General features: G+C 49.9%; 1 protein-coding gene across 4 annotated transcripts in view; it reads left to right on the top strand.

Moving 5' to 3' along the window:
• Nucleotides 1–14,918, top strand: part of LOC105278508 (semaphorin-2A) — a 264,773-nt gene that overhangs the window by 224,151 nt on the left and 25,704 nt on the right. For all 4 annotated transcript variants that reach the window (XM_011337653.2, XM_011337655.2, XM_011337650.2 and 1 more), the window contains 2 exons: nt 5,288–5,375; nt 11,029–11,080. In XM_011337653.2, coding sequence (XP_011335955.1) covers nt 5,288–5,375; nt 11,029–11,080 — 140 coding nt within the window. The remainder of the gene's footprint in view (nt 1–5,287; nt 5,376–11,028; nt 11,081–14,918) is intronic.

Raw genomic sequence — 14,918 nt, 5'->3', positions numbered from 1 at the left:
ACGGAGGGTCTCCCGAAATCTGGTCGGTGTTCTTGCGAATTCGATTAACGGCGCGGGCTCGCTCGCGACAAGTATCGGTCGTGTGCTGTGATCGATACTTCGGGGTTGCCCCCGGAAAGTTTGCACAGTGCCCGGCGGCGGCTCGCGCCAAGGTACTTTCGGTTTCGGGAAGAGTGTATTGTCGTGTTGGGGTCCGGCGAATCCGCAAGCGGCGTAGACGAGTTCCAAACACGTCAATTCTGTCAAGAGCCGCGGCCGAGGTGGTCGAGTATGTGCGTATACACGTCCAGTTTGATCCCGATGCCCTCTCTCGCTCTCCCTTTGCCCCTCAACCACCGTGAACCAACTCCTGACAGACACGGGGGATAGAAGACGCGTTTCACACCGGATAAAAGGTCCTCGAAACGCGTCAGCAGGTTCTATCCCACGTGATCATCGTGCCTTGACTGTAGAGCGATAGCGAATCGAAACCCCAGAGACATTCGGCCACCCCCATCCTCTTACCCCTCGTGCCGCTCGTTCCATTCACGCTCCTTGTATCGTGTTACCTTGTCCTGAATTTCGTCTGTACTCTCAATCAGAAACCGGCTTGATTCAGCTCGCTGACGCGATCAAAAGCGCGTGGGTATCATTCTCTCGCACGCCGGCTGAAATAGACGTTTAGCTTTTCATGGCAAACTTTACGCGTTATGCACACGCGACGTTTTTCAGAGAGGAAGATGATTAGATAAAAGCCCGATTTGTTCACTTTACGACGGTCTGCGCGAAATATCGCGATATCTACTCTGCCGTTGTTGTTGTTGTCTCCGAGCAGCGTATTTGTTAATTCCGAACGAAAGTTCATGACGCAGCGTATTCTCTCATATTAAATGCGAAATTCATTTGATGGTTTGCAACGCCCGCCGTGTGGAGTGTATCTCATTTTTCAAAGCTGATGCGGTACGCGCGCGGAGAGATGGATGGTGGGAGAGTAAAAAGGGCAGCTTTTGCAATTGAAATTACCGCGACGGGGAATATCCTCGGCCGTCCGACCGCGAACGCGCCGCGGTGTGGCACCTTGCCTCGGGGGCTCAAGGGATTAAAATAATAATAACGTTGGAAATTGGACACGGGCCGTGCGCGAGCGCGCCGGGTACCCTCGTAATCTTCGGCGGCCATATGCCGGTGTCAGCTGGAACGAAGCCAGGCAAATGTAAAAAATGATCGCACGCCTAATCTGCCATTGTGCGGGCTGAGCACTGGGACCCCCGCGCCCGTCCAACTTTATTCAATTGCGAGCACGGTCGCTCTCTTTATGGTTTCGCATTACCGCGCGCCGCGGGGAGAGCTCACAGATCGGGATATTCGTTCTGCACGTGTCTGTCGGGGTCGGTCTTGGTTCCACCGATAAGACGCATCGTATAAATCGTCGTGAAGATCAGTCTCAAACACGTTAAGTGCGATTGTGCGACCTATATTAACATCGATCTCGTCAGACGCGTCGACAATAACTAGCGATTTTATGATACATTGTATCGTGGTGTCCTGCACCTGGGAAACCGCTCTCGCAAAACACGGGCCACACGATTTTACGTCACCGCGACCCGCCCGTAAATCCGGCCGCGCTGACCTCCCTCGCCCGCGCACGATCGGCTTTATTAAACTGGCGACCGAGAGAGCGATCACGAGTCGATTCGCGAGGGAAGCGGATCTCAGGAGCGCCGTCACGGAGGAAGAGTAATAAAATTCCGAAAAATCCCCGGTTGCCCGCCGGCTGTCGTCGTCCCTCGCCCTCCCGCGGCAATTCAATTCAGCGCGGCGATCATTCCGCGACTCATAATTCCGGTTACCCTCCATCGCCGCGATTTACATTCGACCATCAATGCGACATGCTTTCAGCTTTATGATTTTCAGGTCCCGCTTGACTTCCAAGTCGCGGCGCATCCGCGAAGTGCATTGGATTGCTGCGACGTTTAGATACCATCCGAGAGAGCGACTTTATATTATACGCTCGGATTGGCGAAATGTCAAAAGCACACATACTTCGAGAAATATGAAATATTTCTATGAATCCTCTTAATCTTTGTGATATTTAGACACTTTAGTTGTGCGCCAAACAGGCAAAAAGAACAATTACCCGAGTTACAGTTGAAAAAAGGATCGATTAAACCTTAATATTTCCTCTGTGTGTGTATCGGAGATGGAAATTTTTAAGTCTGTTGATGAGGTACGCGCTGAAATAACGGCGCAAAGTGTACCCGTCGAGTTTTTCGAAAAGTCGGATTATTTATTGCTTGGGCCGAGGCCGTATACTCCGCAAACAGCGATTAAAAGCTTTCAGGGGAATGCATTTAGATGCAGAAACGTGTACACAAAACCAGGGAATTGGAGCGTGACGCGAGCGTACACAGAGCGGATTTAAAGAGCGAATCGTCCTCTCTCTCGTTACATATTGAGATCCATAAAGTTGGCGGATTTAAATACGTTATCAACGGGAGAGATAGCTTCCGCCCGGGACGACTTGCATTCCAGATTTCGAGTGTGTGTGTGTGCGCGCGCGCAGAATCTGAACTCGACGCTTTCGTCCCCGAAAGCACAAACTAATTTCTAGCTTCTCGTTTAGCCTGATGAACGGCCGGGGTATTAGTCAGCGGCTCTTATTTTCGTAAGACAACCGCACGCGAGCGTGCCTTGCATACACACACATACATATATGCCGCGATAATCATAAAGAACAGCCCGGATGACCATTCAGCTCACGCAATTAACGAAACCGTGTAATTTATGAAACGTTTACACGCGTGCGCGTTCGCGATGACGGTGGTGCACACGGACCCGTTCCATTTTTCCCGCGCGGTCCCCCGTTTGATCAGATATATAAGGGCGCGTTAGCGAGATTCGTAACGATTCTCTCTCGCTGATACCCAAGCGCACGATGTGTGCTTAATTAAGAAATACTGTAAAGGCATTAGGCCGTTGCCGGAACCACCGAATTCGAATGGATGGTTTCCGCAACTGCGAGGTCGTTAGGCGCGTTATCGCGTACCGTTAACAACCCTCGATTAACGATTGTATCGTCCCTCGGAGTTCAACGGTGTTCAGCGCGTTCTTACTGGGGAGCGCGAGCCACAAGAATAATTTATGATAAGTAGGTGTGTTTGCGCGCGTACGCTCGGCGTGGAGACGTCTTTTAATGGCGGTAAATTACACGATGGCAAATATTTGCCGGGCAACTCAACGCGCGGCGGCGGCGGTGGCGCACGGCGCACGGCGCCACGCACGTTTCTCCGGGGCATCAATATTGGTGCGATTAATTATTTATATTATGCACGTATCGTATAATTAATTAAGCAAATATTGGCACGCGCGATGCAATCGAAAACGATGCACGTACGTAACAATTATCGCGTAATTACGATGCGGTGCAAAATTGCAAAACCCGCTGCTCCTTTTTTATTGTTATTATTATTATTATTATTTGTTTGCAACCGAGAATCCCCGGGAATCATTTAACAGAGCGTCATGAGAAAGCATGCCCGCACAAATTGCGCGTCGACGGCGGGCCGGTCGTGCATCTTGCACGAGCGGCGTCGAGCGGTTTCGTTGAATGAAGATACAAAAGTGGATACACACGCGGGACACATTATTGCTGCTACAGCTCCGAGGGATGCATCCGGCGCGTACTCCGCGCACTTAATAAATAGCGCTCGTATCAAAGGGGAGCGTGCAGCAGCTTCGCTGTCCTCGTATAAATAGCCTCTACGTCGAGCGACGACGTTTACCCCATTAACAATCGCGCGCGGAGCGACGCTGGCCAATTCCGTCGCCGCTCGAAAATAGAAGGACTCGCGACTAGCAGGATGCAACAGTTACATTAATTCAGATACGGGCGAGCAGCAGGTGCTGCTGTCATCTTGGTACGTAGCGGACAATAGCGGACACCATCTTGATGATAAGAGCGGAATAATTCTCGCGCTCGCGTCCCGAACGAGGAGGAGTCGTTGTCTCCGCGGATGAATATAAATCTCGCAATCCCCTCGAGACACGTGGTCTGGACGACTATCTGAGGAAGTGGCATCAGCATCGGTTTTGAATAAGTCCGACATTAGAGGGACCGCCGCGTAATGCTGGCCGTTTCGTCGCAGAGATAATGCAGGATCGCGTTTTTTAGTTCCCGCGTGCGCGCGCGGGGCAGAAGGAGCACGCGGAGGGTTGGTTGGTGAGCGCCGGAGATGTGGAAAAGAGAAGCGGGTGTGACAGAGAGACAGAGATAAAGAGAAAGAGAGCGAAGTGAAAGGAACGGGCGAGAGGGGAAACGAGAGATAGATGCGTAGGAAGAGTAGCTTTGTTCGTACAGAGTAGGAACCCCTTTCATTCGATATCAGTCCCTCTTCTGATACCGTATAAAATATAGTATTGTTCGCGCTCTGTTAGTCCAGAGTGGAACGAGTATATTTAGAAAGGGGCGGCTTTCTTTCATATGTTAAGCAGATCAGCGTCGATGAGATAGAGCAGCGCTGGAGAAGGAAAAGCGAGGACGGTAAGCGAGCTGCCGCTGTCTCTCCTCTCTCTCTTTCTCTGTCTCTGCCTTTCCTGCTTCTTCTCTCCAATGTCTGAGGATAACTAGGATGCTCCGTGAATTTCGTGCATTGCAGCACTTGATACTGCATATGATACGATTTAATATTCTCGCGTACTGACATTACGTTATCGTCGCGTTACTAGCTCTCGAAAGCGCGCAACGCTTTTTTCCCTTTTTCTTCCGCTGAAATCGCAAACGGGAGAATTATACGCTCGAGTTTCCGCGAGGCTTCGGCGGGAGCTGCCAAGCGCTTTTCTCTGCTCCAAAAAGTTCCTCCGCAAGCGCGAACTGTCTCTTGCGTGTGCACACCGCGCGGACAATTGCAAAAGTTCTTTTCTCGGCGATTCCTTTCCCGTTCGCTTCCTTCGCTAATGTTAATCCATGGCCGTCGATCTTTGACGTTTCCGTGTAACGTCGCGGATCTCGACGGATCTCAGCGGATCTCCGCTTCTCCAGCAAAGTGAAAATGTCGGATCCGCGAGCGCGAGCGTTACGTGCCATGTAATTCCGACGAGTTTACGGTAGAGGTAAGTCAGAGTTGACTTTAGCCGGATTACCGAGGCGAGGCAGGTGGACGGCGGGGCGAACGGGCGCCTTATACTATCCGGCAGTTATTATAAAAGTCATAATGAAAATCTAACGATCCGGTGGCCGCGACGCGTTCCCGCGCAAATGAATTTCGCCGCGTGTACGACGTTTAATCCCCCTATTTACTTTTGCTTTCAGAACACGTGCGGGAATTCAGCTGTGGCATGCTGTACTATAGGACACTCTACCTGGACAGTAAGAGGGACGCCCTGTACGTCGGTGCTATGTAAGTAGAACTTTTTCCACGGCTCTCCGTAATAAAATGTCACGCCGTGAAAATCCCCGGGAAAAGTTGCGACGTTTCCTCGTCAAAGCGCGGGCACAGTGGTATTATATACGTCAGTATGTACGTGCGCGTGTGTACGTGCCATGTTGCGGATTTTTACGATTGCTGTGATTAAAATTCTACAACGTACCGGAGCGCGAGATCGTGCCGTTTGATTGAATTTTCCAATGTCATCGAATAATCGGATAATCCGAACTTTGAGGGATTACACGTTACACATGATATCGGCTTTCGGGGTGATAATTATCGTCGCGTACGACGCCGGATCGCGACGCCCAAGCATCGACCTTTTTTTCATGGGGCCGAGATTTAACGTATTTCGTGCGTTCGCGTTTCATCACGTAAAGTTATTTAAACTTGCAATTACACATATTTACCTTCCCATCCCACTGTTATTGTTCGCAAGAACCGTGGACTTATTTATTCGCCGGTTTCAATTTACGGGAGATGATCAGAATCTTCCCGCTCTAAATGTTCCACTTTGCAGAAAGGCAATTTACTCGGGATCTTTGAGTTGCGGATGAAAACGCGCAAGGAGAGAGCAAACACATAAAATATAAATCGAAACTGACGATCTCTCGGCAATTACTCGGTTGTCGGCGAAATGAAAAATATCGTGTCAACAGAGACCGGAATTAATGAATTTGCCATTTCATCCTCGAGAACGCAACGAGACTCTAGGCATCTCATTTGTGAAGATTGCACATCACGAATATACATATATACACTGTAACCACAAACTATAATATTATAAATATTCCCAACTAAATCATCAAAACATTGCCGTACTCTTTCTCGTATTACTCCTCTACGCCGCGTCAAACTTTGTTGGACGTATCCAACTTAATATTCCCCAATTTCCCGTTCGATCGGGATCTCTCGCGGAGCCTGATCGTAATTAAAAGTTCCACGAGAGAGGAGAGGCTTCTTTTCCGCCATAGGTAGTCGTAATAACCCGTTAAATCGATCGACCGCTCGCCGTTCGCACGAGTATCGGGTTATTATTGCTTCGATGGTGACTCGGCGTGGCGAAGGCTAAAAGGGCCGACCCTACATTGCTCCCGAAGTCAGTACAGATTGCGGGTGGGACGTCGCATCATTACCAGCGGAGTATTATTTCTTGATTCGGTTTCAGCCGCTCCTTCACCCCGGCCGACTTCACCCAGCGACCATCCGCTAACGTGCACCCCATTCTCCGCTCTCTTTTGTGTTGCCTCCCTTCTCTTAATTTGGTAAATGCCAGCAAAACGCTACGAGGCTCTTCAGTAATGGAGACGCAGCGGGGGTGGTCCTCCAGTGCTCGCGGATACGGCGAAATCTCCCGTACGGCAGACGAGAACGATGCTTGTTTAATCCCTTTGTGCGATGGGACGGGATCGTCTTACGAGGTCCCCTTACAATTTCGGCTTCCGAACGTACGAATATGTTTTCGTCAACCAAACAAGATTGAGTGGAGTTGAATAGAGACTTCGGGCGCTTCGGAGCGATTTATTGTGGAAGATCTGTAATGTTGTAGTTTGCGATATCGTTGATTAGGGTGGTCTTCACCCTTAACCGCTATGAGGCAATTAATACCGGTACATGGTATGCGACTTGTTTTTCTCGACGGTTTCTCTCGTAACGATGAAAGAGATGTAGCGAAGACAACGTTTTTGATGGAAACGTGGAGATAAATTGAATTAAAGGGGATCTAAATCATACCTCCATGCGAAAAAGTGAAAGAGTGACAAACGCGCGAGACCTTTCGCTGTTGAAATAATCGTGCGCACTTTTTCTCTTTCCCTCGCTTTCTTTCTTCCCCTCACCTTTTTTCGCTTCTACGATCGGATGAGCTCCGCCGTATGTGACGACAAAAGAACAAACGCGCAGTTACGATAAATCGCGTTTCTAAGGAAAGCAGCTACTTTGACTCTAACGTTTCCTGCTTTGATTCTATGCGCTCGCGTTGTCCCGCCGTATATACGTACAGGCGATATCTACCTGGAGAGCTGCAATATCGAATAGAATTCCGATAAGAACCTTAAGCACAAAACGGAAATCGCTCCGACGTTCCACTTTGGATGGTAAGGCACGGTTATTAAGCTTCATGATCTTTGGGCGATTTTAAGGCGTTCGATCTTTCGATGCATCGATCCGTCCGAGGTTCACAACTTGCTTTTCCTCTCTCTCTCTTTCTCTCTCTCTCTTGTGTGCACCCGTTTTTCGCCGGTGTACCCTTTTCCCTCTGTTATCGCGCGCGACGATCGATACGCGAGCGCGAGCATCGTTCCTCGTTAATTAGAAAGGTGATAGCCATTAATTGTAGTTTGAGAATCGGCACTCTCGCGTTGCGGTTCGGCTCTGCAATTAAGGCACGCTAATTGAACGCTTCCAATTATCAAGCCGGCGCGGAGGGCCGCCGGCGAGGGCCTCCGAAAAAAATGCAGCCCGCTTGTAGCCGCGCGTATCTATACGACTCGTCTGCCGTACGTCTAGTGAAACGGGACAAAAAATTCGTCGGTCATATTTTCGTCTCGCCGTCACTCGTCTCTCTCTCTCTCTCTGTCTCTCTCTCTCTCCCTCTTTCTCTTTCTCTCTTTTGCTTTTGCCAGACTTCTATTGTGCTCCGCGACAATCCGGGCGGAAAAGCGACCGCGGTTGCGGATTAACGCGTCGCATCCGCACTCGCGTCCGATCGGTTTTCCCCCTAATTGTCTCCGGTAACCGGTAACCGGCGACGGGATTCACCTGCGTGCAACACTCGCTCGAAACAACCGGCGGAAAGCTCGAGATAGCGCGGAGAAGTGAATTACGGTCGCGAGCGAGCTTGCGAGGTGGAAACGGCTACGGCAAACGGGACGGGTGGTTTGCAGAGTCGAGCGTGGCAATTGAGCTTCCTCCCGTACATTTTCGACGATGTTAGCACTTCGGACGTCGTATATCGATTTGGCGGATTACTCGCTGGACTTGCACGCGCGCACGCTAAAATTGCGTTCGAAGTATTACGTTAAATTGTGCTAAATCGCGCGCGCTCTGGCCATTTCGAGCGTTTCAACCCCGTTGTCGCGTCACGTTTGTCGGCCACTACTGGAATGTCTCTCGTCCCGTATTGTTATTTTCCGCGAAGAAACGAGTAACATAACGCCGTCGTAGCTGCATTGCGGTTTATTGAAATGCGGACGCAGCAGCAGGCCCGTCTCTTGTATCTTTTCGTTGATTTATACCGGGAATTATTAAAATCGTTCTATTATGTTAAGCCCGTTCTCTCTGCGCGGATATAACGTCTCTTCCCTTTAAGGTGTCAGAGAGGTAAATAGCGCTGTTGCGAACGCCACTTCTCCGGCCCTTGTCATGTATTCCCCCAAACCGGAATCCGAGGGATGATGGCGAGAGGGTGGCAAAGAGGGGTAGATCTCGACGTGTCGGATAATGCATCGCGGGTCAGAGAGCTGTCCGTCACGTGCAACCGCAAATTCAGACAACGACGCTTTTCGGATTTCGCCCAGCATTCGTCAGGCTCCTCCTCTTTCGGACAGCGCGAGAATGTCCGCATTACGGCGAGCAAAAATCCCACACGGGACGCGGCAGCGATCCCCGTAATTGTTATTCCGGGAGCTGCGATCCACTTTCGAGCGGTCTGGTGCAGTATAATGGCCTATTTATATGGACTATTTATGTAATAGTCCACTACAGAATAGACAATCCGTGGATGGATCCGCTTGTTGTTCGGAATTTTGCGAGCGTGCCACGGCGCCTTGATTAAATCCTCTCTCGTCCTTATTTGCGTAATTAGCAATAAAATTTGTTGAAATTTCCTCCGCGAGGTCCTCGGCGAGGTGGTTCTTTAGTAGTTTAAGAAATTGCCGTACGACCCGCGCAAACGGCTTGAGATTTTAATTAAACTTTCCCCCGGAGGCCCTCGAGGCGATGTAAAATGTTAAATTGAACCGAATTCTTTTGCCGATTCTTCGCGAACGCGTAACACCTTTCTTTATTTTAAGAAAACGCTCCGGGAATCGGAGCGGACAGAGTCGTGTCAATGAGATCTTAATGAAATTTTTTTCTACGGCGGTTCCTCGCAGCGCTCCTCAAGTAATTTCTCGGTTTGATTAGGCACGTCCCGCCAATCGAATCTCGAAGCGACTTGAGCGATGACTTCGCGGCACGACCTGCCCTTTACGTCCCTTCTTTTTCTCCTTTGCTCACCCCGCTCTTCCCCGCAAATTACTTTTCCCTTTTCGAATTTTTTTCCTTCGTTCGGCCGCACGCGCGACGTGCCGGCACGTAGACGATCCCCGAGCCCGCTCGCCCGCTCGCTCGCCCCCTTTGTGCGTTTCCTTTTCTACCTGCCGAACCCTCGGAAAGTTCGCCGGGGCGAAAGTTCGACGCGGGTAGATTCCAAAGTGCGGATTTGTTTTTCACGTCGGTATTTACTTTTTCACGGGGCAATGCACAGAATGAATGAAAAAGGAGAGCCTTTATATATATATATATATATATATATATAAAGGCTCTCCTTTTTCATTCATTCTGTGTGTGTATACACACACACACACACACACATATACATGGATAGGTTTGCCCGATTCCCTTTCCCTCCATCTTTTTCACCTTCTTCTTCATTTTACGTTCTGCAAGCGAGCGCGCGCGCGCACACGTTCCATCTGACTGCGTATTTCTATTGAAAGGCAATGATGAATGGCTATTGGGATAAAGTTATGCGGCGCGCCAGCGTTAATGTTGCGAAACATTTGAAAACTGGGTAAATTCGATTTACGATCGGTGGCAGCGGAGGCGCCCAGGCGCGCATATACCTTTCACGTATGATCGAGCGCGACACCTCAGATTGCCGTGCGCGTTGGCCATGCTGAGATTTATACGAAAATCTTTGCACGACCGTTTCTCTCGTACCGATAGCGAGCGATCGCTTCGAGCGCATATTGATCGAAACGCACGAAAACATGCCACTTGCAAGATGAAACATAAAATTAAATGTTCCACGAATGATCAATACGATATAATTAATAAATAACGATATAAAATAATATACGGCACAATTAATTGCACAATTGTGTGATTCGATCACGAAAATCCTTTACGATGCATTCATCGATACGAGTGTATCCTTCCAGCTTATGTCTATTGTTCGGCCACGATCCTTATTATATTTTCGTTCGCGAGCCTCGAACGACGATGGTCTTCCGGGGAATAAAATCCCGATAAAAGCAGCGATCGTACGAAAACGACGTGACTCCGATCGCGGCGAACAAAGAGAGCGAACAGACAACTCGGTGGAACTCGGTCAGAGGAAGAAAGAAGAGAGACAGAGGCGACTCAGCCCACTTGAACCCTCTGCCGAGTCCCCGTTTCCACCCTCATAGAAATTCCGTGCCATTTGCGAGCGTTTGTCGCGGCGGAGTGCCGTAAGCAAAGTGCCGGCCGCGCTACACAACCATACATAACGGTGGCGAGATAAGGTAGGGTCGAGTCACGGAGAGTAATGCATCTCGCAAGCGTTGGGAATGAAAATTTACCCCTCGACCCTTTCTGTCTATCGCTGCCGCGCTTAATACGGCCGTTACGCTAACACGAAACTTTCCTCTTCTGCTTTCAGGGACAAGATCTTCAGGCTAAATCTGAGCAACATCAGTCATTCCAATTGCGAGGTGAGTCCGTCCGAGGCTTTTGTATGGCACCGTAATGTCCCGGACCTTTTACCGGCTGGCTAAATTGCGGCAGCGCCCGCGCGCGACGTCTTACCGCGTTCACATCGAGCCTGATGTTCACGTTGGACAAGCGAAATTGGACAGCCACGTTTCGCTCGGAACATGGGGGGGTCTTCGTGCCTCGGCGCGATAAGGCGTCTGAAAACGACTTGCTGGAACTTCAACAGAGTTCATAACTTTTAATTGCGTAATATACGATAAAACGTTTGCTCCCAACATACCAAGTTTATTTAAAACGTCCCGCTGAAGCGTGCGGGTGGTAATCCTTGTGTAATTATATAATAATATATTGCAAAGTTGCGAGGGATATTCGATTCTGCGCTGCCGGATTGTAAGCTCCACTGCAAGCTCCACTGCGTTTCTCGTAAGCCGCGCATAAAGAATTCGTTTGCCGGTACATTTCGGGAGGAACTCGATCCTTCGTACGACGCGCACTTCGCTTGCCTCCAGTCGTAACCTGGAGTCCTCCGTATCGATTAGCATCAAACACCCCCGTAATGTTTGGCCCCCGTTCGTTCGAAGGGGAACGATAAAACCAGACCCCTGGCTGTAACCTGGCAAGCGCTCGTCCCCATAAAACTGTCAATCATGCATAGTCGAGCGAAACGACTGCGACGTTGCTCGGACAGCTGACGCGTATCTACGCGAATAAGCGATCCATTGTAGCCGAGCGAGTCGCACGCACGCACGCGATCATTTTTCCATGGAGGTCCGTTTTAAAAGCTCGCAGAGTGCATTCAGTGCAGCATGCTGCAAGTGAGCGAGCGAGCAATGTTCGAGCTACAAACAGCAGTTTTCTTCTTCTGAAACTGCGACAGTTTTATTATTATTTCGTCTCTTGGCAATCCTGTTAAGTCAATAATACGGAATTTATTTTTTTTATTCAGATTCTGACTTTTTAAATTTTTTATTTCTGTGTACATAGATTAACGCTCGTACTTCCGAAGAAATTTTGGAAAACGCTTCGTAGGTACTCGATCGTGCGAGTAGAATCGAAATTGCTGGATCGTGGTTCCGTCTCCGTCTCCGCAAACCGAAGCGGTCAGCTGCCAAACGCTCGTTCGCCTCGGAACGGGGAGGGAAAATTGCTTTTTAACCCTTTTCCGGTTGGGACAAGATGCACCGAGTCGCTTCCATCTGGCTACCTACGAGCACGGCTCATTCCGGCGATGTGGAGCGGGGCGAGATCCGACCATCGCAAGCGTTGTTCGTCGATTTGTTCCCTTCGGAGGGAACAACGAACGCCCCGAGGCTCGATTGGAAAATCGTCGTGCTCTTTCCGACGAGCTCCTCCTCCAGCTTGCCTCGTTCGCCGCTTCGACCTACAGCTTCCGGCAAGAAGTCCGTATCCTGTGCTGCGGAACTATGGCGTCGGAATTTCCACGCGTTATAGCGCGGTACGATTTTACAACATCGGTTTCCGCTGTTTCCACCAAACTATACGGACTTCCTTCGCGCGTGGAGAGCTCGTACGTGCGGTACAACGAAATACTTTGAGCGGTCGGTGTGTATGTCCATTGGAACGTTTTATCTCAGGTAGAAATGCTCGCCCCACATAATTTCGAATATCTCTAAACGATGAGCGGCAGCGTGCGCGTTTCATCTTTCGAAATACATAGCGCTAACAGCAGGATAGAGAAACGATAGATAAGAAACACACAACTTCCTTTCTATTACTGCGACGTTTGTGCGACATAGGTGTATCTCCCCTCCCCCATTCATCCCCGAGAAAAATTTCTATATATGACGAGAAAAAAGTGATTTCTCGTACTGATCAACAGGTCGTACGATGCTACGAGGGGGAAAAAAATGACGATTAGAAAATGCAATTATATTCGTATCGCTGGACCCACCACCTGTCGCGACAGCGAAAAAACCGCCCCGAACGGAGAGAAGGATGCGCGGGAGAGCGCGTTCTCCCCATCGACCGACCTCCCCGTTCTGTCATCCCATCGTTTCTCGTCCGGTCCTCGTGGACAGATGCGCGACGATTGTGACGGCGCTGAAACTAATTTTAACGTGGCAACGCGGTCGCCGGGACGCACGGAAACTCGGGGGAACTCGCGAGAACATCGAAGCGCGGCCAGATAGTTGTTACTTGGTCGCCGCCGGGCGTTTCGCTCGTGATCATTAAACAGGTACACCGAGCGAATTGATGTACACGCGCGAGTTATTCGGGCCAGACCGGGCCAGCCGAGGTGGATCGACTGTTCTACCCGAGTTAGTCCAGAGAGTCGTTGTTCGCCATGAAGCGGTATAGAGTTTGCACGAGCATAACTTACGTTCCGCACGTTGGGTTCTCGCACGAGTGCAGTTTACTCTCGAGAATGCACGTCATACGTATGTATGATGGCGAAAGAGACTGTCCCCGCGCGATCGATTGATCGCGTTCCGCGTCCAATTCCATGATCTCATGATGCGACACACCGGCTCTCGCCCCCGCCCGCCCGGCTTCGGTTACAATGAAATCGCATTGCGGGGTTGGTGGGCATCGCCACAGAGCTCGATCCCGTCGAGAATTAACGGGCATGGAATTTCGATCTCGCTCGTGGCGGTGTGCGGCCGTGAAACGTTAACGCGGGCCCGAGCAGGCCGCAGAGACCGCCACCCTCCGTCCCTTCTTTCGTACCCTCCGGTAAGTCCCTGGAGCATTTCGGTCTGTGGAGGGACGCCGGCGTGGGGTAAACCGGGGTAAAGCGAGGATATACGGACGCGAGGAGACACGGGAAAGAAAGAATATCGCGCGTGGGTACGATACAATTTTGCATTTTACATATATGCATGACGATCGTCCGGCTGCTGGGAGCGGGAACGATTGCTGCGGGTGTTGTGAGAGAGATACAGTGTCGAGCGGGGACGGATCGGCTCCGAAGACGTTAGTTATACATACGCACCGTAAGTCGGGTCGGCGTGTTTTAAAGGAAGTAAATGCAGCCACCCAAGGGTGTGATACACGTGGAAGATAAAATCAGGCGATTTGGATTTCGAATTTCACATGTGATGTAAATGTGACAATAGTAACGAGTTTTCCGGACAATCGCGCATTAATTGCATTAAGCTTACGTCCTGCTGCAAACGCAATTTAGCGGAATCTTAAATCCAAACGCAAAGGAAAATACAAATGCAAACTTTTGCAAACTATTAAGAATCAATATAATGCTCGGTGTTTACATTTTACTGAAAAAATCCGCGTGGATTTTCCGGCCAACCCAAAATAACATTCGCGGCATCGTGTTCGAAATGTGCATTTAAAACGGCATATTTTTCGGGAGCGAAAGTGAGAATGGAAATTCGTCGGTCGAGTTCTGGACCTGATAACGTCACTACGATGTTGGCCCACCCTTTGCCGCGGAGACAATGCCCCATGCTAATCCCGTCCACGTTACAATTTCATAAGGGGAAGAAACGTTTCGAGTTCGTGTGTCCGCCCTGGGGGACTACACACGCGTTCCAGGCGAGTTATAGTACGTGGCTGGAATAGACGACTGGCGGAGGCTTTAAGCCCGTGTATCCTACAAAGGGATGGTCCCGCGTGATGCCGGAGACGACCTAACACGCGAAACGAGTTGCACATTGCCCCTAGCATTTCATAAGAATCATTAAGCAAAACGAGGCTTGATGCAATTAATGCGCATTTTTCAAAATGAGATTTACGATCTCACATTTTTTTTCTTTTTTCATGGCTCTTTGAGAGAAGGCTTCAGAGGCGCAAGCGTTCCATTTGTCGATAAGTTTCATGGGAAATCGTCAAGTGTGTTCGCTTGAAGATTAGTCGCCT

Source organism: Ooceraea biroi, chromosome 1 (genome assembly GCF_003672135.1).
Source record: "Ooceraea biroi isolate clonal line C1 chromosome 1, Obir_v5.4, whole genome shotgun sequence".
Taxonomy (NCBI): domain Eukaryota; kingdom Metazoa; phylum Arthropoda; class Insecta; order Hymenoptera; family Formicidae; genus Ooceraea; species Ooceraea biroi.
This window is presented reverse-complemented; position numbering and strand designations above follow the sequence as displayed.